The sequence below is a fragment of the Marmota flaviventris genome, chromosome 17 (genome assembly GCF_047511675.1).
Source record: "Marmota flaviventris isolate mMarFla1 chromosome 17, mMarFla1.hap1, whole genome shotgun sequence".
Lineage (NCBI taxonomy): Eukaryota > Metazoa > Chordata > Mammalia > Rodentia > Sciuridae > Marmota > Marmota flaviventris.
In genome coordinates this window covers 56,019,241-56,040,667 of record NC_092514.1, presented here as the reverse complement: position 1 = coordinate 56,040,667, position 21,427 = coordinate 56,019,241, and the positions used below count along the sequence as shown (strand labels likewise).

The 21,427-nt window shown below is 51.2% G+C and overlaps 2 protein-coding genes across 2 annotated transcripts; one reads left to right on the top strand and one right to left on the bottom strand.

Moving 5' to 3' along the window:
- Positions 1–3,130: 3,130 nt before the first annotated feature.
- Pgap3 (post-GPI attachment to proteins phospholipase 3) lies at positions 3,131–18,438 on the top strand. The gene is made up of 8 exons (XM_027923136.3): positions 3,131–3,326; positions 4,539–4,636; positions 5,646–5,798; positions 15,016–15,078; positions 15,606–15,667; positions 16,007–16,143; positions 16,394–16,598; positions 16,777–18,438. Exons 1-8 carry the CDS (start codon positions 3,146–3,148, stop codon positions 16,838–16,840), a joined length of 963 nt encoding a protein of 320 aa, XP_027778937.1. The 5' UTR covers positions 3,131–3,145; the 3' UTR covers positions 16,841–18,438.
- Positions 18,439–19,040: 602 nt separating this feature from the next.
- Positions 19,041–21,055, bottom strand: Pnmt (phenylethanolamine N-methyltransferase). The gene is made up of 3 exons (XM_034635405.2): positions 20,860–21,055; positions 19,682–19,889; positions 19,041–19,578 (listed from the first exon to the last, which is right to left on the bottom strand). The coding sequence occupies exons 1-3, from the start codon at positions 21,053–21,055 to the stop codon at positions 19,131–19,133; spliced, it is 852 nt and encodes a 283-aa protein (XP_034491296.1). The 3' UTR covers positions 19,041–19,130.
- Positions 21,056–21,427: the final 372 nt, after the last annotated feature.

The following is a 21,427-nucleotide window of genomic DNA, read 5'->3' as shown; positions in this document are numbered from 1 at the left end:
CCTTACCATACTGTGTCACTTGCTTTGTCTGTACAGGGAACCATTTCTTTTATTTTCTTTGTACCAGGGATTGAACCACTGAGCTACATCCCCAGCTCTTTTATTTAGGTTGTTTACAGCCTCACTAAGTTGCTGAGTTTGGCTTTGAAACTGCAATCCTCCTGCCTCAGCCTCTGGAGCTGCTGGGATTACAGGCATGTATCACCTCGCCTGGCTTCTAATTGATTTTCATTCATGGTTCATGATTGGAGCAGCCTCCATTCTACAACACAGAATGAAGGCTTCCAATGGGCAATAGCGGGAGAGTGGGTTTTTAAGGCAGGAACAAGGGAACAGAACAATAGGGGAAAAGTTAATTGGTTTTTTGTTTGTTTTGGTATTGGGGATTGAACTCAGGAGCACTCGACCATTGAGCCATATCCCCAGCCCCATTTTGTATTTTATTTAGAGACAGGGTCTCACTGAGTTGCTCTGTGCCTTGCTGTTGCTGAGGCTGGCTTTGAACTCTCAATTCTCCTGCCTCAGCCTCCTGAGCTGCTAGGATTACAGGTATGTGCCACCATCCCTGGAATCAGATGACTTTTTTGATTGTGTGTTGGAAATTGAATCCAGCCAGGGCTTCAAGTGAGCTAGGCAAGTATTTTACACTGAGCTATAGCCCCAGTTCATACCAGGTTACTTCTTTTGTAAGGATTAAAGCAGCGGGGAATTCCTTATTACACTCACTTAGAAATCTTCTGTTCTCCAGAACAGCTGATCTGTTTTGCGATCTAGCTACTTCTCTAATGATTATGTGGTATTTAGCACAAATAACTCCATTTTGATCTCTTCTGCGGGCCCCAGTGCAGGGGCTCAGTCCAAACAATGACCTCCCACAATTTTGTTTAACAACTATCTCCCAACAGGACAACAGTACAGATGTCTTTAAGAGGATTGTGTTCTCTGTCAAGCACATAGGCATATAGGTACTCAGGGGTCTATGAAGCACTTGGATCCTGAACAAATTTTCACTGTTAGCTCAAAATATGCTACGAAAATTAATATTTATCAAATGTATATAAATGTAGCAGTATTTAAGTTATTAACAGTAACTCAACTATAATTTTTATTTAATATGGGATATTGCCACATTTCAATATATTTGATATAATATAGGATGAGACTTTCAAATTTGGAACCTGAAGAGCTGGGATGTAGCTCAGTTGTAGAGAACCTGCTTAGAATGTGCAAGGTCCTGCGTTTGAAAAAAAAAAAAAAGTTGAAACTTAAAAGTTTTGAAAGAGTCATGTCTGTACATACAAGTTTTCTCAAAGGAAGAATACTTATTTGACAAGACTTCATCCTCTTTGATCCCAAATGTCCTCATCTTTAAATGAGGATCTTCATAAAAATATTCATCCCAACACTGTAAGGACAAAATGAAAAAAATTGTTATGAAAGGGCCAATAGGTCAAATGCAAAGAAGTATTGGCACTTGATTGTTTCCAATCAGCTAACGAAGGGCTGAACAATTGTTTTATTCATTTCAGCTTCCCAGTTAGTATCAACTAGGTGCTTAGCTCCAGGACACATTATTCAAGTCATATTAACTTGAAAAAGTGCCATCCACAGAAAATAAAACGTGAATTGTGTGTCCTGGCTTTACTTAGTGGCATAGTGCTAGAGCTAAGGAATCAGGATATGTTTGCTAGGTGACTGAATGAATGGAGGCAGATGTTAACTTCTTGCTTATTCCACTACCTCCCCAATCCTAACTCTCTCTCCAGGATACAAAGGAACAATCTGACAAGGAGTCAAAGAGTGGGGGAGGAGAAAAGGCAATCATTAGCTACCTGACTTCAATGCTTCAATGAGATTTGCTTGAGTGAGTGGGTGCTGGTGGTCGTTGTGGGAGGTATGAGGAGTTACCAAAGCAAGCATCCTATTTCCAATGGACTCCCTTAATTTTTTCCTCAAATATTACAGTTTTTCTATCTCAGTATGTAAGCATGCTGGTGATTTAGCAGCTCCAGATTTAAGTAACCAGTGTTATGTTGTTCATTCATTAAAAGAAGAAAGTGCACTTAGCTCCTTAAGTCTAGTTTTATGCTAGTGCTGGAGGTAGAGTAGTAAGCAAAATAGGAGAGGCAGATGGGCAGGTGGCACACACCTGAAATCCCAGCGGCTGGAAAGGCTGAAGCAGGAGCATCGTGAGTTCAAAGCCAGCCTTAGCAAAAGTGAGGGGCTAAGCAATTCAGTGGGACCCTGTCTCCAAATACAAAACAGGACTGGGGATGTGGTTCAGTGGTCGAGAGCCCCCGAGTTCAATTCCCCATTCCCCAAACAAACAACAACAACAACAACAAACAAACAACAAAAAATCAGGATACTGTATTCCTCCCTTGTGGGTAAAACAGACCATTGCATCACCCTCCAGGTGTTAACAATCACCCTAGGAGTTGGTGTTTGAATTAACAATGGAAGGGTAAGCAAGAGTGAGAGAGTGATACAAATAAAACAAAGACAGACTTGAGAAACATGGCCCTTTGAAGAGGATCTGAAGCAAAAAAGTGAAGACCAGAGGGCAGGAGCCAGATTATGCAAGGCTTGTGAAGTTTGTATTTTATTATCCTGAAGGCAATCATGGGAAACTAGTAAAGAACTCTAAGAAAGAAAATGACGTGATCAAATTTGAGTTTTAGAAATGGATCTCGGATTGGAGGACGCAAAAGTAGACAAGGAAACGCTTTGAGGGGCTACTGCAGCTGTCTCAAGGACAAATGATAACGTCTTTAACCAAGGTGGTGCCAGAAGAGATGGAGAGAAGTAAGTAAACAGTGCCAGGTACATTTGGGAACTGAAATCCAACAGAGCCGGTGACAGAATTAGCCCTATTCCAAACAAAAAGAGCCCCTAGAGGAGAAAAAAAAAATCACTCCTGAACCCACCAGGAGTCCCCTTTCCCTTAACTCTCGATTCAATATATGCAGATAGCTATGGGACGAGAGGCGGGGCAGGCGCCCACAAAAATCCGGGAACCTTCATTTAAAGTAGGCGGACATCAGCGTAGAGTATAACGGAGATGACAGGTACTTCCGGTTACTCCGGAAGTGAAGGCGTCACAGGCTCTTAAGTTCCTCCCTCGGAGGCCAGCCAGAGTTACAGTATGGCCGGCCGCGCGGCGCGGCTGGTGCTACTAGCCGGAGCAGCCGCGCTAGCAAGCGGCTCTCAGGGCGACCGCGAGCCGGTGTACCGCGACTGCGTGCTTCGGTGCGAGGAGCGGAACTGCTCGGGGGGCGCACTGAGGCACTTCCGCTCCCGCCAGCCAATCTACATGAGTCTGGCAGGTAAGCCCCACCCACCATAAGCCACGCCCACTTGGCTGTGGCCCCGCCCATTACACCCTAGTTGTTCTGCGATCTTTGACCCTTAGTTTCCCCTCCCGGTCTCTTGTAAGTGTGGTTGGCTTCAGGGTTATGGGGGTCTCATCAGCTGTCTGACTTTCCCACAAGCTTTTACTTTATGTTTACTAAGTCAGACCCGTTATTTATTAAGTACTAACTGCATACAAGGCCCTGGAATGACACAGTAATCAGACCAAAGTCTTAATCTTTGGAGCTTTCAGTCCTTAGCCTTCCCAAACAGAGAATGATTTGAGTCCTAAAGGACCTTTAAATTAAGCATTGGATGTATTTGGGAGAGGAAGGAAGGAATTCTGGCTCTGAGGGGGTAGGGAAGGGATCATCTGGGAATATTTTGTGGAAGAGGGTCTTCCAGATGTTTACATTAAATTTACACCCATGACTGTATTGGGCAAGGAACCAACAAACTGAGCGCCTACCATGTGATAGATGTCACAATAGGTCAGTTAACTTTCACCACCACTCTTTGAAGTAGTTTCTCTAATCCTAGATGTGGTAGTTAAATACCCAGCCTGAGGTCATATGGGTGGTAAATAGTTTCCAGTTCTGACTTATTTGACCACAAGCCTGTCTTCTTTTCTACCCCTTTCTATTCTAGACAGAGGGAATAGAGAAAGTGAGTGTCCTGGGAAGACCTGGGCACTCCCAGCAGCTTGGATTACCCAGGGAGCAAGGAGCATGAAAAGGAGTAGTGGCAGTAAAGATGGAAAGGTGGTTTAGGACCTCAGGTCAGGGTGAAGGATTTGAGTTTATTTTCATAGCAAGGACAAGACAGCAAGGACTCCTCCCTGGTAAATAAAAGTAAATCCCTTGTTGAGGTAGGTCAGACATAAACCCAATTCTCCATAGATAAGGCCATCAGATGCCAAGATCTCCATCTTGGACAAAAGGAGATGAAATATCTCTATTTGCTCACTGCATACCCAACCCTAGATTACAGTTACATATATACACATCCCTGGCCCTTGTGTCCACTATCTCTCTTGTCTCCAAGTGGGAAGCTAGAATTTTGGAATTTCTTCTGATTCTCTCCAACCTGCAGGCCCTCTTGGCCTGCATTTGTGCTTGGACTCCATTCACACCCCCTCTACACCTCCCTGGGCTGGAGAGTACACAAACCACATTTGTCTGTTTCAGGTTGGACTTGTCATGACGACTGTAAGTATGAATGTATGTGGGTCACTGTTGACATGTACCTCCAGGATGGTCACAGAGTGCCTCAGTTCCATGGCAAGGTGAGTTGGAGGGTCACGGAAGGATATGGCAGTTATATGGTGGGAGTAAGATGCCTTGAAGTTGGCCAACACTGTCTAAGCTATTTGAGGTATGGGTGACAGATATGTATTTAAGGCAGGTACCTGTTCTTCTCAGAATCTGTTGGTTTTCATAGCATCTGATGGGACCAATGTGTTTTGCTTCTGAATATTGAGTAACAAGATCTGAAAAGCTTTGGAGCCTCCAACTTCTTGAGGTGCCCATCTTGCTTCAGGGACAAATTCCTTGCCCCACTATGACATGTTTCTCCAATACATATCTGGATCAATAGTAATATCCCTCAGATTGCCCAGTGAGGCAATTTTTTTCTGGTGCCTTTTGATCCAGTATTATCTCATTCTAACTTGTTGAGGTTAACAGAAATTATTCTCCCCAATTTGCCACAGAGTAAGGTGATACTCAGAGCACTGGGTCAGTAGCAGAGGAGGGATTGGGACCTGTTTCTGGATAGCAGGTCTGTACTGTTTCTGCTGTGCCATAAGTCATCCCACTGGTATCCCCAGAGATGGGGCTGACAGAGTTGTGCATGTTGTCCAGGATAGGGGATCCTATCCTTAACCAGGGACTGGAGAGAAGAATTGACCTGGAGAGAATCAGAGGCTTTGACTAAAATTCAGAACTAAGACCTATAGATGCAGCGTGTCAAGAAAATATTGATTGAAACTAGGTACAGTAGCACTTACCTATAATCCCAGTGACTCAGGAGAATTGCACATACAAGGCTAGCCTCAGCAAGTTAGTGAGAACCTGTCTCCAAAGTACCACTGAGGTTGTGCTCTGTGGTAAAGTGCCCATGGGTTCAATCCAGAGTACCAAAAAGGAAAAAGAAAAAGACTGGGGATGTAGATCAGTAGTAGAGCACATGTCTAGAATGCATGAGGTCCTGGATTCCATCCCCAGAGCCCTCCCCCAAATAAAAAAGATTGGGTTGCTTGTCCCTCAGGTCCCCTCCATCTGCTCCTTTTTCAGTGGCCTTTCTCCCGGTTCCTGTTCTTCCAAGAGCCAGCTTCTGCCCTGGCCTCTTTCCTCAATGGCTTGGCCAGTCTGATGATGCTCTGCCGCTACCGCACTTCCGTGCCAGCCTCCTCTCCTATGTACCACACCTGTGTGGCCTTCGCCTGGGTAGGTAACCTGGTGGGATTCCCGCTGTACACTTTATCTAGGAAGGAGGAACTCTGAGATTCCCACTGACACCTGACAGGGCTTCCGCCCAGCCAGCTTCTCCTCTGTTTCCAGGGCTGAAGTTGCAGCTATGGGGAGGTCAGCCCTGGTGAGAAAGACGGGAAGGTGCTGAGTCAAGCTTTACCTTTTTAGAACAGTCTAGAAGGCTGTTTGGAAAGGAAGGAAGAAAGAAACATTTTTCTTGTCCTCAGAAGAAGTCACTAAAAGACCCAGTAGGGCAGTTTATGAGCACAGAAGAGAGACAGCCAGCAGGGAGAGGCTGGGACCATAGGCTTTGCAGAGGTCCACTCTGGAGAACTTGGAGTGATCCCAGTTCCAGCCCAGGCCTGTAGGTAGTAGCAGCTATAGCACTCTTTCTGGAGCTCACCCTGGTCTTAGTATATCCCAGGGTGTGTACCATCCAAATACAGAAGGGCTCTCAGCCTCACGGTGAGACTACTCTTTGAAGAACCAGTATCCAGGGCCTGGAACTGTGTGAAAAAAATGGACTAAAGCACAGATGTGAACTGTGACAACCTTGGGGTGGGGTCAAAAGTAAGATATTGCAGAGATTGTCTCTAGATCAGAGCTTCCCTGCTAGACCTTAAGGAAAAAGTTCCCACTCACCTTCATGCCATCAAAGGCACCACTCATTCACATATTTAGCATGTACTATATATGTGCCAGGCACTTTGTTGGGTGCTGAGGATCCAGAAGTATATTTAAAAAGATAGGGGCTGGGGATGTGGCTCAAGCGGTAGCGCGCTCGCCTGGCATGCGTGCGGCCCGGGTTCGATCCTCAGTACCACATACAAACAAAGATGTTGTGTCCGCCGAAAACTGAAAAATAAATATTGAAATTCTCAAAAAAATAAAAAATAAAAAGATAGGTTCCTGCCCTGTGGTACTAATCACACAATCATACAATTGAATTTAAAAGTACAGTAATGAAAAGGTGCAGTGGAAGCTGGGCACAGTGGTACATGACTAGAAACCTAGCTACCAGGGAGGCTGAGGCAGGAGCATCAAAAGTTCAAGGCCAACTGGGCAATTTAGCAAGACCTTGTCTCAAAACTAAAAGTAAGCTGAGTACAGTGACATATACCTGTAATCCCAGCAGCTTGGGAGGCTGAGGCAGGAGTTTCGCGAGTTCAAAGCCAGCCTCAGCAATTTATCGAGGCACTAAGCAACTCAGTGAGACCCTGTCTCTTAATAAAATACAAAATAGGTCTGGGGATATGGCTCAGTGGTCGAGTGCTCCTGAGTTCAATTCCCGGTACCGCCACCCCCAAGAAAAAGAGCTGTAGGGTATGTGAAAGGGGCAGGACCATCACAGAGCAGTCAGGAGGCTTCCCTGAGGAAGGGGATGGGAGGAAATATGGGAATGATGAGTGAAAGTTACTAGGTAAATTTGAGCAGAAGAGGGCTGGTGGTGTAGCTCAGTGGGAGAGCACTTGCCTAGCATGTGTGAGGCACTGGGTTCAATCCTCAGCACCACATAAAAATAAGTAAATAAAATAAAGGACCATCAACAACTACAAAAAAGTTTTGTTTGTTTGTTTGTTTTTTTGGTACTGGGGATTGAACTCAGGGGCACCCAACTATGGAGCCACATCCCCAGCCCTATTTTATATTTTATTTAGAGAAAGGGTCTCACTGAGTTCCTTAGTGCCTTTGCTCTTACTGAGGCTGGCTTTGAACTAGTGATCCTCCTGTCTCAGTTTCCCCAGCCAATTGGAAATACAGGTGTGTGCCACTGCTCCCGGCAAAAAAAATATTTTTTTTTTAAAGAGAGAGAAAGAGAATTATTTTTTAATATTTATTTTTTAGTTTTCGGTGGACACAGCATCTTTGTTTGTATGTGGTGCTGAGGATCGAACCCGGGCCACACGCATGCCAGGCGAGCACGCTACTGCTTGAGCCACATCCCCAGCCCACAAAAAAATATTTTTAAAAAATTTGAACAGAAGACAGAATGTGCATAGACAGGAGAGAATGGGGATCACTGCAGGGCCTGAAAGACCAGAAGACCTAATGTTCAGGCAGTCAGGAGGCATCTGGTATAAGACAAGTATGCAGGTGGGCAGTGGCCAAGCCAGCCCCTGGAGAGCCTAACACTTTAGATCTCAGCTCTCAAAGTGTCAGGAAGCACCAAGGGATTTTCTTTCATTCATTCATTCATTCATTCTCATTTTTTGTGTTGGAGATTGAACTAAAGAGTTTACCACTGGGGATATATCCCCAGCCCTTTTTATTTTGGGCCAACATCTCCACAAATTGCTGAAGCTGGGCTCACACTTGTGATCCTCCTGCCTCGGCCTCCGAAGCCTCTGGGATTGCAGATGTGCTCCACCATGCTTGGTTTGCTAAGGGATTTTGAGTGAGGGTGGGGAGAGAAATGATCTCAGAATAGCTTTGTACTTTGGAAACCTTGTTTTGTCTACCGTGTGGAGGACAGATTGGAGGGTGAGGTGGATGCTGGGGGCCAGGGGGAGCATTAGCACATGCCCGGCCACTGGACTAGAGGGGTGTTCTTAGGCATTAAGGAGAAGTATATTTTAGCTATGTTTTGGAGGTGACATTAAAACTTTTTTGTGGGGGGGTACCAGGGATTGAACTCAGAGGCACTCGACCACTGAGCCACATCCCCAGTCTATTTTGTATTTTATTAGAGACAGGGTTTCACTGAGTTGCTTAGCGCCTTGCTAGATTGCTGAGGCTGGCTTTGAACTAACGATCCTCCTGCCTCCACCTCCCCAGCCACTGGGATTACAGGCGTGCATCACCATGGCCGGCTAAGACTTTTTATTTTATTTTTTATATTTATTTATTTTTTGTAGTTATAGTTAGACACTATACCTTTACTTTATTTATTTATATGTGGTGCTGAGGATAGAGCCCAGGACCTTGCACGTTCGAGGTGAGTGCTCTATCACTGAGCCATAACCCCAGCCCTGGGGTATTTAATAAACACATATATAGCTCTTACTGTATGCTAGGCACCATTCTAACCATTTTGTAAATATTAACCTCGTTCATCCCATAACAGAATTAAAAGGTGTAGATGATATTCTTATCCCCAGTTTACAGATGAGGGAAGCGAGGGCTGCAGAGGGCAAGGAGCCAGCACTGGGTCATGAGCCAGGGCGGAGTCCAGCATCTCCTCCAGAGTCCACACTCTCACCTTCTTGGCTGTGGATAAGCCTGGCAGAGCTTAGACACAGACACGTGGTGGGAGAGGAGATAGGATGCAGGCATTCCCAGCATTCCTAGCTAGAGGCTCGGGAATGACACATGGGACCTACATGGGTTGGTCAGCTTGGCTGCAGTGTGGCTGAGGGAAGAGGAACAGAGGGAGGGAGTTGAGGTTGACCCTCTGCTTTAGTGACTGAAGCTGCTGAGTGTGGGTGAGGCCACAAAGGGGAACTGAGACAATGAGAAGAGAAGGGGTCTGGGGCAGAGTCCTGAGGAGCCCAAAACTCCATGGCTGGATAGAGGAGGATGAACCAGCAAATGGAGACAGGGGTGGCCAGAGGAGAGGCAGAAAACTTGGAGATTATGGGCTTGGGGAGCCCCAGGACAGGTCAAGAAGGAAAGAGTAGTGTGCTCTCCTGAATGATGCGACAGACAGGTGAGAACTTAGGGTGCCCTGGGTCTGGTGGCCCGAGGACCTGAGGATAGTGTGGGCATGCTGAAAAGTCCAGGCTGAGCCCAAGACCTGGGAGATGGGCACACAGGAGGCTGTTAAACTTCTGGGAGATCCTGGGCCTCCCTAATACTTCCTTTTCAACAAATATTAATAACAATCATTAAGGATCGTAGAACACAAGCCCTGTTCCATAAACACTTCACACACATCTCCTTCTGTGATCCTTGTAGTGCACACTTGAGCTCTGAGTAACTCTCAGAAGTGGGAAAGTTGTGCCTGAGTGAGAGCTACCAAGTCAGTGGCAATGAATAGCCTCCAGCACTGTCTGACTCCAGGGCCTGAGGGCTCAGCACCTCTCCTTGGCTGCCTGCATGTCCTGTGAGGAATGTTGGTTGAGCACTGGTCAATGTGGGCAGAGGCAGGAATTTGCACTTGTGGGGCTGAAGCCCCTGCCCCAGGGAGCCGAGCATAGTGTGAATACAGATCCAGCCAGCCCTGGTGGCAGGACACAGGCTGAACCCAGGAGCCAAAGAGATCCCATCCTCTGGTTGGTGCCAGGGAAGCCCAGGGAGGGGGTGAGGTGTCATTGGGAATTGCAAGCCTGGTAAGGCTTAGACACAGACACACTGGGGGAGAAGAGATAGGATGCAGGCATTTCCAGCATTCCTAGCTAAGGGCTCGGGAATGACACATGGGACCTACGAGGCAAGCTTGGATTGGTCAGCTTGGCTGCAGTGTGGCCGTGAGAAGAGGAACAGAGGGAGATGAAATGGAGCAGAGAGGGCCAAATGCCAGGTGGGGGTAGAGCTTCTGCTTTAGGCAGGGGCTTGGCACACATGGTTTTGGGCATGGGTGAGATAGAGCCACCACTTCCTGTGTAGGCCTGTCACAGGGAAGGGAATTTGGTCTTGGCCAGGAAAGTAGGAAAGTGAGGAGGTTACACCTGTCCCCTTTCCCTTGGGATTCTTCAGGGACACTGCTTGTCTGGGCTCACTGCCTGTATCTCCCCTTTGCCTCCTTCTCTCTTGGAGAACGTGGGACAGCTGTGCCTGAACACTCTGAGCAGGCTCAAAGCCTGCATGATATGGCCTCAGGTCCGAGGGATCCTCAGAAGGTCCCAGCCCTTGCCTGCCTAAAATGTGCTAGAAACCACTAGTCACATCACAACTCTGGTCTTGATCTCCTTGTTTCTTGGGTCTTTTGTCTCAGTGGTATCAGCAGCTCAGCTTCCGTCTTAGCAAGGGGTCACCCCTCCCAAGGATACCCTGCAGTCCATTGTGACCAAGGACACTTAGAAAAGGACCCCAGGGACGTTGAGGTGGGAGAGGGTACCCTACAGAATATGGGATTCTGAGTTTGGGGTCCTTCTCATGCCACCCCCAGGCCCTCAAGGGACATATCCTCAGAGCCCGTACCACTTTGATGATCTAGTTGGATTTTACATTTGATCTTGAGCCTGTGTGTGTTTCTGTAGGAGGGAGGGATCCCAAGCCATTCAGAGGGTGTGACAATGGACTTTGTCCTTGGCTGGGTCTTCTGGAGTGAGTGGGGCCCCTGATTTCTGTTGGCTGCAGGTGGGAAGGCCCCTCACCTACTCCAGGTTAGTCTTACAGGAGGGGTATCTCAGGCTTTTTCTCTGGGAGACAAGGAAACTCTTGTGCCAAAGCTGTATCAGGCAGCCCCTGGGCTGGGGCTGTAGCTCAGTGGCAGAGAGCTTGCCTACCACGTGTGAAGCCCTGGGTTCGATCCCCAGCACCACATAAAATAAATAAATAAATAAAAGGCATTATGTCCATCTACAACTAAAAAAATAAATATTTTTTAAAAACATAAGGCAGCCACTGCATTCCTCTGTAGGCTTGGGCTTGGGCTGGGCAGCAGCCAGGCAGAGCTGAGGAGCCCACCGAAGCTCTGTACACTGTGGCCCTTGGACTTCACGGAGCAGGGGACCCTGGCTCTTTGCCAAAATTAGAAGGGTAAACCAATTTTTCATCCCTTTATCTAGTGGGGAAAAGCCCCCACGTACAAGAGTGAAACGAAGAATGGCAGGGAATCCAGTCTGTCTCTGTAGTATGATTTGTGGAGGTAGGCACTGATTATATCATCCCTGTTGAGGAAACTATGAGAAAAGATAGGCTGAGGATATAGCAGAATGATGGTAGACTTCAGGAAGGACTTCCTGACCATCAGATAAGACAGTGGAACAGAAAATCAAGGAATTCTTTGGAAAAAGCCTCTATCTCTCAGGAGTGAGCTGGGACAGGCTTGTCTTGCCTGAGGCATGGAGCGAGACACTGTGGCCTCGGTGGTGGGGGCAGTAGGCATCATATTTAACATTCTACCTCCCCCACTTCTGAGACACGGAGCTATTTAAAGACTCACTTGTCCCCACCACTACGGTGTCAATGACAGCCCCTAGCACTGGGGCTTAGCACTGGGGTCGAATTCCTGACAGATCTGGCTCACTTGGCATCCAACCAGTTTCACGGCTGTGATATTTTTGTCTCAATTTTCTTATTTTCCAACAGACTGAAACAGCCTCCTGCTCCCCCCACCAGCTTTTCCTGTCCCCCTCATCCCCACCCACACTGGCTCCCTGCCCCTGGCTGCCTCCTTTTCTCAGTGTTTGCACAGAGTTCTTAGTGCCTTGGGCCCAGCCATCACCCTCCTGGCCAGTTACACTGTCTGCCCCTCCCATCCCACTAGGGCCTGGCCGAGAAGCCTGGGAGTAGTGGTATATTTGTATCTTGGGACTGTCCCTTCCTTCCACATCCATCTGTCCCCTTTGCTTGTGTCTTGATTACAAACTCTGAAGAGAAACAGGATCTGTTAGGTCCATAGTGGTGGGATTGTGGCTCAGGAGCAGGGAGCAAGGGGCTCTTCTCACAGCTGAGGCATCTACAGTCTGGGATCCAGGGGCCTTCTTCTGCCCCATAGTCTGACCTTGAACTTTGTGACCCTTGAGGAAAGGAGAATGGGGATGCATGGTGGGGGTCTGCCTGTACATGATGCAGGACATGGACATTTATGGAATCCCCGCTGTAGGCCAGCAGTGATAGTAGTGGCCCTTTCTGGAGTGGCTGCTCCGTGCCAGGCCTTTGTGACATCGTCCTCACAGCCCTCCTGTGGAGGAAGTGTTGTTTCTAACCCCATTTCCTAGGTGAACAAATAGCTGAAGCTCAGTTACTTGTCCAAGAACATAGGTAAGCTGGGCAGGGCGGCACACACCTGACCTCCCAGCTCCTAGGGAAGCTGAGGCAGGAGGATCGCTTGAGCCCAGGAGTTCGAGGCCAGTCTGGGCAACATAGTGAGTCCCTATCCCAAAAAACAAAATCCAACAAAACAAAAGAAAACACAGTTGTTTAGGAGCTGGAGCAGTACTTGAGCTCAGGGTCTGTCTCATTGTAAAGACTCTGTACTTTTCTGTCTCCGGCCTGCACCTGTGGGGGTGGGCTAGCAGCAGGGGAGACCAGTTTCTCAGCCTAGACCACCTTAGCCTGGTGGGAGATTAAGAGGCAGACTTCTTCTCGGTGGCCTTTGGGCTATGGGAGAGCTGTGAGAGTTCCATGCTGGCCCACCGATAAAGAAAATAGCAACTAAGGCTTTAAACCCCATCCTGGACACCATGTTGCATGCTGTGTTTGTACAGGTGCTCACTCAATCCTGATCTACACTGATATTATTCCCATTTTACAGATGAGACAACTGAGGCACAGCAAGGCTAAATAACTTGCCTAAGGACACACAGGAAATGCAGAGCCAGGATTTGAACCCTGGCAGTCTGGCTCTAGGGGCTGCATTGTTAATGACACAACTTCCCAAGTCTGAGGGAAGGGTCAGAAGAGGAGCCCCATATGGGACACTCCCAGGGGAAAAGGGCCATCTCAGGGGTGCAGAGTCCAAGCTTCAGGTGGGTCTCTGTAAGTGGAAGGCACTCTGGGGAGGCAGGTGGACAAGGGACCCAAAGCCCTGCCCTGTGTGGAGCTGAAGCTTGGCCAATGCACTTCCACCCCTGCTTTTAGTGTTCCAACCGCCACTTAGCTCAGTCCTCTTGTCACCTCCCCCTTCCTGTTGTGGGTGACAAGGAGGCCTGGCTGGCTGCCAGTCCTTGCTGTCTTCCCCTCCTCCTCCCCACACTGGTTCCAGGGACACTGTCCTTTCTAAGGATGTCCCTGTGCCTGGCCTGCGTGACTGCCTGGGCCCTGTGTCCAGCCCAGGGCCTGCTCGTCTCCCCACGTTTACCATACACCCCACAGACTCTGGGGGAGTGTCCAAAGAAGCCACCAGAGGTAGACTCACTTCCTAGCTCCAGACTGTGCCTCCATGTTGTCCCTGGGGAGGAGCCTGGAGACTGGTGGAAGGGGCAGAATGGCCTTCCCTCAGGGCAGGAAGGCACTGAAGACCACTCAAGCCAGCTGGTGACAGGTCCCAGGGGAGATCTTGGGCCTCTGCAGCCTGGCAGCATGAGGGTGCCTGACTGGCTTTGCCACTGAGCCCTGCCCTGCCTCCACCCTGGGTCCCCCCACCCCCCTCCGCTCCCCAGGCCTGTCAGGCCCTACAGAGAGGCTTCTTCCCTTGCTCCCCCTGCCCTCTGCCTGGCCAGTTGTCCTGGCACCTAAGTGCGCAGCCTTTTCCATGTCCGGCAGGCCGGGCCCACCCTGGACACCCCTCCCCAGCTCCGGGGCAGGCCAGGCCTGGCCCCTGCTCTTTCTTCCTGGGACTGTCTGTCCCTGGCTTCCCTGCTGCTATTTGTAACTGCTCCTCAGCCCACCCCTCCCCGAAGAAAGTGCCAGCACCACCTCCCAGAAGACCTGGGGCTCATTTACAGGATGATTCTTACTCTCTCCATGCATTTAATTTCCAGGAAGAAGGCCTCAGATATTCCCCTGGACCCTGCCCACTGCAGCCCCTTCATTCCTGCCCTGCTTCGCCCAGGTCTTAAGAGCAGCTCTGGTCTGGCAAGTCAGGCCGGCCCAGCCAGGAGGAAGCTGGGCTAGACTGCCACTGGAGTCCTGGTCCTAGGACTGGGCCCAGTGGGATCTGCTGGATCTCCCTGCCTTGCTTGCTTTTGGGGCACGCCCCAAGCTGGCTCAAGCCTTTTCCACCCCACCCACCTCATTCCCGCCCCCAGAGGCTGAGGTCACCAGCTCCCCTGGGCCCGGGTGGGGCTGTCATCACCTGGCAGTTGGGGGAGGAGGTGAGGCCCCTGCGGCCTGTTGTCTTAGTGATTGAGTAACCAAGGATCTTGGCTCTGCCAGAACTGGTTCCCAGGCCAGGCTAGAACATGTGGAGGCTGCAGCCCCCCAACCCCTCCTCCATGGCCTTAGGGGCTGGGGACTATGGGGAGTTGACCTGAGGGGACTGGACTGGGCCTGGATGGGGGACACAAGTTTGCTGCGGGTGGGGCTCCAGGGGCATGGGAAAGCATATTTCTTGGCCACCAGAGCCCTTTCCTAAAGATGAGGTGGAGAGGGACCCTGGGGTCTCCCAACCTTGGGGCAACATGTTCATTGGCCCTTCCGTCCTCAGGTGTCCCTCAATGCTTGGTTCTGGTCTACAGTCTTCCACACCAGGGACACTGACCTCACAGAGGTGAGAGCCCCCATTTCCCTCTCCTGCATGAGACCGTCCCCGAGAGCCCGGGGTGGGGGTGGGGTGGCAGAGCAGGGCTCGGGAGTGCAGCTGCCCTCGGCTGGGCATTCTAATAACACACTCGAGCTTCCCAGCCTGGCGAGGTAGGTCTGATGGTTAGCTCTAACCATGAGGCAGCTGAGCCTTGGGATGTGAAATCATTTGCTCAGGGCCACCTGGTGAGTGAGGGGCTGCAGTCAGGGTAGAGCGCACAGCTAACAGACTCAGGCACTGGGCGTCGATGGTAGGTTCTCCTGCCCCACAGCCTGGCAGAGCCCGCTGCTGAGCAGCACACTGTAGGCTGTGAGCACAAGGGTCAGTCTGTCACCTCCACAGTGAAACGGCAATAGGCAGAAGGAGCCGGAGAAGAGACCCCTCTGACTGCAAGGTCAGGCCCCGTCCCCTCCCTTCCTCCACCCGCAGTGGCTCATCTGGGCCACAAAGCTGTTCAGTCTCCAGCGACACTCATGGGCTCCCCTTGTCCTCAGAAAATGGACTACTTCTGTGCCTCCACTGTCATCCTCCACTCAGTCTACTTGTGCTGCGTCAGGTATGCCTGTATTGGTGGCTGCAGGGACAGACTCAGGGCCGGGGTCAAAAAGGGGATGCTGCCCCAGGGCTGCCTTCTTTGGTCTCCCGCACATCCCTGCTGTCCTAGATGGGGGTTCTGCAGAGGACTGGGTGCCCTGGCTCCTCACAGGGACCTGCAGCACTTGGCCAAGGCCCCGGGGGTGGGGTGGGTGGAGTTCTGCCCCAGCGGCCTGTTTTGGTGGGGGAAAGGGCAGTAGCTTTAGTGAACTCACTGATGTTGGGGGAGGAGAACTTCAGGGAGGGCTGCTCTGGTGACGGGCCACCTGCCACCACCTAAGCAGCTCTGGGTGGTGGGCAGGACTGTGGGGTTGCAGTACCCGGCCGTGGCCAGAGCCTTCCGGGCCTTCCTGCTGCTGCTGCTGACCACACATGTCTCCTACTTGAGCCTCGTGCACTTTGACTATGGCTACAACCTGGCGGCTAACGTGGCTTTCGGTGAGACAGAACTGAGGCGTTGGGTTGGGCCATCTGCAGAACTTTGGGGTGGGCATGGTGGGTGGCCCTTCTCTCTTCAGAAGAGAAGGTTCTAGAGAGAGACTTGCAGGGAGGAAGGGGGAGAATTTGAAGTGGGAGAGAGGGGAGGCTGGGAGGAGTGTCTGAGGATGTTCCCAGGGTCAGAGAGCACGGGAGGGGTGGCCTGAGGGAGGGGCCCAGAGAGTGAGCCTGTCCTGCCTGTGGCACCCAGGTCTGGTGAATGTGGTGTGGTGGCTGACCTGGTGCCTACGGAACCACCGGAGGCTGCCGCATGTGCGCAAGTGTGTGGTGGTGGTCTTGCTGCTGCAGGGGCTGTCCCTGCTGGAGCTGCTTGACTTCCCACCCTTCTTCTGGGTCCTGGACGCCCATGCCATCTGGCACATCAGCACCATTCCTGTTCACATCCTCTTTTTCAGGTTGGTGTCATCCCTTGCCCGGTGTTTGCCTTCCTTGTGCCCAATCCCTTGACAGGTCCTAGAAGAGACTGGGGACCCCATGTACCCTCTCACCCCTTCCCGCTTGCCTGCACTTACCCCCCTTGCCCAGGGAGCTTTAGAGCTGGGTTCTTTAGTGGGCTCCTCCCTTGGCCCGCAGCTTCCTGGAAGATGACAGCCTGTACCTGCTGAAGGAATCAGAAGCCAAGTTCAAGCTGGCCTGAAGACACTTGGAGTCGTCTGGTCCTTTCCTACTGGCTTCTCCTTCCCCCTTCCACCTTCAGATGATTTGTTTTCTCCTTTTAGTTTCTTGAACTTGGACATGAGGAGTGTGGGCCCAGAATCATGTAGCTGCCCACCCTTGGCTGGCCCTCACAGGGCTTGGAGCCTGCCCTAGGGATGGCCTCACACCTATCATCTGGGGTCACAGAATGGGCAGCCCCTCTGGTTCCTGGAGCTGAACTGGGATAGAACTGTGTTCTGAGTTCCACTGAGAGGAAGGCCCTTAGGGATCCAGTGGGGTCCCCTTCTATTATTGGCACCCTGCTTTGGGGCACCACAAGGTGGTGCTAGAGGCCTGCTCTTTGGCTACCCGGTTTTAAGGCCAGTCTTAAGTTCCAGGAGGGATGCAGAGGGACTAACCTGCTGGGATTGGGACTGGGGAGGGGTTTCACCATGACTTTTGCCCCAGCCAGGCTCCCAGGAGACCTCACCACACATCCCTCTGAGCCAGGACACCAGAGGGCCCAGGACAAGAATCTGATGCTGTTTTGGTGCCAGGACTCCAGAGGGCAGGACAAGAATCTGATGCTGTTCTGGTTGGGAGCTTATGTGTGAATGTATAGGAGAGCATGGGCAGGCCAAGTACAGAGGTGACTGGGTAGCGAGCATGGCTCTGCGTGTGTGTAAGAGACAGCATGCATGTGCACAAGCTACTGCACTCGGGCCTAAGTGTGTAGTATAGAGTGTTTGTGCGTGTTCGAGGGCAGCTAGGTATATGTGGGTTTGGGGAATATGCATAGATTGAGTGTGAGTGTGCTTGTGGGTGTGTCTGAGATGAGTGTAAATGCAAGTGAACGTGCCATGCAGTGCTGGGAATTGGGAGCAGGATGGGAATCAAGTCACCATCACCAATCACCAGCTCTGCCCAAGGCCTCAGGCAGGATGGAGTCTGGGGGTCCAAGCTGTATGCCTGCCTGTCCAGTGCCCCCTTTGCCATTCCTCTCCAAACCTCACAGGGCCCCCTCATAATTTAAGATCAGTACTAGCTCCTGGGGGCAGAGTGAAGAAGGAAAATGGGGATCCTGGGCCTTCTTCAGTCTCCCTGTCTCCTCACCTAGCATGTTTGGCCTTTCCTCCCCAGTTCCCTGCTCTAGCCCCTTTGCCACAGCCTGGATTTTGGTGTGTGGGTTGGGGGGTTGCACCATGAATTCTAGGGACAAGGGAAGAGAACTGTGGTCGAGTCTGGTTTCTGCCATCCCCAGAGGCACTCACTATTCCAGGGTGACCCCAGGGAAGGCAGGAACCACACTATGCTTGTGTCCTGATAAAGGTGACCCCTAGCAATTGCCAGCAGCCCTGGCACTCCCTTGCCCCACAAGGATAGGGTATGTGGCTTCAGAAACTTTCCATCCTGAAGGCAGTCTGCAATTGAAGCCAGAATACTGTTGTTTTGCTCTATCTCTGCTCCCTAGCATAGGGAGCTATGCTAAAACTCTAACCTCAGAAACTTAGGTGGCCCATGTGAGGTTCTTTTGATACTAAAAACTATTTGAAGGCAGGATGGTAGTGAGGATGATGCTTAATAAACCAGTTCCCCTCACCCTCCCTTTTTCAGTTCATTTGTGTGCATAGGGTAGGCTGGAAGGAAGGAAGAGCTGGCTGGAGGCAGTAGACAGAGGTGGGATCTCTACCTAGGCATTGGGGGTGGGAATGGTAGGGACCAGATGCAGAGCTGGGCAGGGTTCAAGTCCAGCCTGGGGGAGGGAGCTGGCACTGTTTTTTTTCTTTCTCACATCCCAGGCCTGGATTGTAATACTCCCCATACACACCCAGAACCTGGCAATCTTGTCTCCCTGCTTTTCAGCTTTGGGTCTGCAGGCTCCACTACTGCTTGTTACTTAACCTTTTACTTAACCTCTCTGAGCTTCACCTGGAAATAGGCTAACAGGGTCCACCACTGAATGAAATGACTGAGTGACATGACAGATACAAGAGCCTGGCATACAACAGGTACCAAATGAGCTCCCCTGAGCTAGGCCTTCCTTAGTTTAGGAAGAATGAGTAGTACAGAAAGCTACCTTCATGGAAACTTCTGGAAAAGAAGAAAGGCTAGGGTTGATGCCTCCCACACCCTTATACTCAGAAGAGAACTCTGCACCCTTGTTGCTTCACAAGAAAGTCACAGATGGTACTGACACTTGACTGTACGGAATGATTTCTTTATTAGGTGCCACACAAGTAATAAGGGAACCTGGTAGGTGAGGACCACAGGGCATTGGGCACACTGGACACTCACACCTCCACCCCCACCTTCTTCTGGGCCCAGGCAAAGAAGATGCCCTTGACATCATCCACGCCTGTCCGGAGGTGGGTAGGCATGATGTAGGTGCGAAGGTCCCGTACCTCATAGCCACTGAGCACCAGGGCCTCCCTCACCTCCTCCTCACGCACAGGCACCACTGCCAGCCTGGCCTTCCCAGCCAGGTACCATGACTCCTCTAGGGCCCCAATGAGGAGGAGGTGTCCCCCAGGCCTGAGCAGAGTGGTGATGTGGTCCAGGGCCCGCTGAAAGCTGGGAAGGTCTGGACTCACAGCTTCCAGGCAGAAGGCAGAGACTAGGGCATCAGCAGGCAGAGGCGCCAGGCTGGCAATGCCCAGGGGCTGGGGTTGGTGCACATCAATAGGCAGGACCCGCTTCACTCTGGCTCGTAGCTGGCGCTCCTTCTCCTGCCAGGACTCACTGTGCAGGGGGCACAAGTAAGGCTCAGGACTGCCCCATTCAGTCTCTGCTGCTCCCCTCCAGCCACTCCATGGGAAGGCCTGCCCCCACCTCCAGCCCTTACCCCTTTCCCTCAATGAGGCAGACGTGCTGGCTGTACACGCTCCAGTTGAAAGCCCCTGGCTCCTCGCGCAGCCAGAGCCCCAGCTCTTGGCGGTTGACCTCCAGGAAATCTGTCATGGTAATGTCTTCAAAGTGGGCGCAGGCACTGAGCAGCTGGTATATGGTAGGTCCTGAACCAATATCAATGAGGGTGCGGCCAGCCACCTCACCTGGGAGGGGAGTAGAGGAAAAGGGTCCTGTGCCAGGTCTGCCCAGGCACCCTAAGGCAGGCACCCTCTGCCTTAGACAACTCTGTCTCACCTGCTTCTCCCTCTCTCTCCTGAGCTCTTCCACCTGGGTAAGAGGGTCTCTCTGGAAGACACATTACCTATGCAGTTAGACTGAACAGGGCTGTCCTGGGTCCAAGCACTCACTGATTTGCCTTGGAAAAGGAACTTGGCTTCTTTGAGACTCAGGTTCCACATCTAGAAACCTACATCCCCAGTGAGGATTACCAGGGACAATCCTGAGACAGGTGGCTTTTCTCTCCCTCTTCAATTACTTCCTCCTCTCTTTTTTTTTTTTTTTTTTTTCTTTTCAGTACCAGGGATTGAACCCAGGGGTGCTTAACCACTGAGAAACATCCCCGGCCTTTTTTACAAAAATATTTAGAGACAGGGTCTGCTAAATTGTTGAGGCTGACTTTGAACTTGCCATCCTCTTGCCTCAGCCTCCAGGCACTGGAATTACAGACCTGCACCAGGCAATTCCTCCATTTTTTTCCTCCCCAGTATCTGCCTTCATCTCACTCTCTCTCCCTACATTCCCCAACTGACTCTGAATTCTGAGCATTTTCACCCACCCCGCACCTTCTCTTTCCACCTCTCTTCTCTCCTGTAGCGCTGCTCTTTCTCTCCTCTCTGCACTTGTTAAAAAATTAAAATAAAGGACGGATTCTCACTGTGTCGTCTAGTACTCCTGGGCTTAAGGGTTTCTCCTGCCTCAGTCTCCCCAGTAATTGGGACCACAGGCAGGGCCACCGCGCATTAGGCCCTCTTTCTCTTCTTGCACCTGTTACCTATCTCAGTTTCTTGGTCCCTATTTAGTTGGTTCCCTTCCTCCCTCTCTTCCCTTTCCCTTTCTTGATAACAGGTCCCCAGGACTCCAATGTCCCGGGTGCCTCAGTGTCCTGTCACTCACCCGTAGCGAAGGTTTGCGCCAAGCAGCGCAGCTTCCAAGGCCCGACGCCGTCCGGGCTACTCAGGTCCCCTCGAGGGGGAGCATAGTTGTTGCGCAGGTAGGCTCCGGGCTCGAAGCGCTGGTAGGCCGAGGCGACCGCAGCCCGGCCGGGATCCCAGTCGGTACCTGCTGTGTGACTCCGGTCTGCTTGGCTCATACTGCTGGTTTGAATTACCCAAAGTTTGAATTATGCCCCTTTCCCCAGTCCCCACTGCCCGCCTTGTCCCCCGTTAGTCTGGCGGCCCCTTTATCTACCCCCGGACCCCCGCCCGACCCCTCCACTGCGGGGGCGGGGGCTGAGCGATGAGCCGCCCCGGGCCATGCGCGCCCGGTGGTGGCCACCCCATCCATCTCAGTTAGTGTCGAAGCAGCAGACACGCCGGTGGTGTGGGGGCGACCGCTGGAACATCAGTTCCTGCCCCACCCTTGCTCCACACTTGTTCCCGCAGCCCTGCACCCTTGCCTCACCTGCCCCGGTCCCAATCCTGCACCCTACCTCGACTCCCGAGCCCCTATCCCACAGCCGCGT

What these genes read in the sequence shown, in the direction of transcription:
- Pgap3 (XM_027923136.3), top strand. Translation starts at nt 3,146, where the DNA reads ATGGCCGGCCGCGCGGCGCGGCTGGTGCTACTAGCCGGAGCAGCCGCG. An exon ending in TGCCTCAGTTCCATGGCAAG is followed by an intron (nt 4,637 to 5,645) that starts GTGAGTTGGAGG and finishes CTCCTTTTTCAG; the next exon opens with TGGCCTTTCTCCCGGTTCCT. An exon ending in GGGACACTGACCTCACAGAG is followed by an intron (nt 15,079 to 15,605) that starts GTGAGAGCCCCC and finishes CCTTGTCCTCAG; the next exon opens with AAAATGGACTACTTCTGTGC.
- Pnmt (XM_034635405.2), bottom strand. Translation starts at nt 21,055, where the DNA reads ATGAGCCAAGCAGACCGGAGTCACACAGCAGGTACCGACTGGGATCCC. An exon ending in GGCGCAAACCTTCGCTACGG is followed by an intron (nt 19,890 to 20,859) that starts GTGAGTGACAGG and finishes CTCCCCTCCCAG; the next exon opens with GTGAGGTGGCTGGCCGCACC. An exon ending in TGCCTCATTGAGGGAAAGGG is followed by an intron (nt 19,579 to 19,681) that starts GTAAGGGCTGGA and finishes CCCCCTGCACAG; the next exon opens with TGAGTCCTGGCAGGAGAAGG.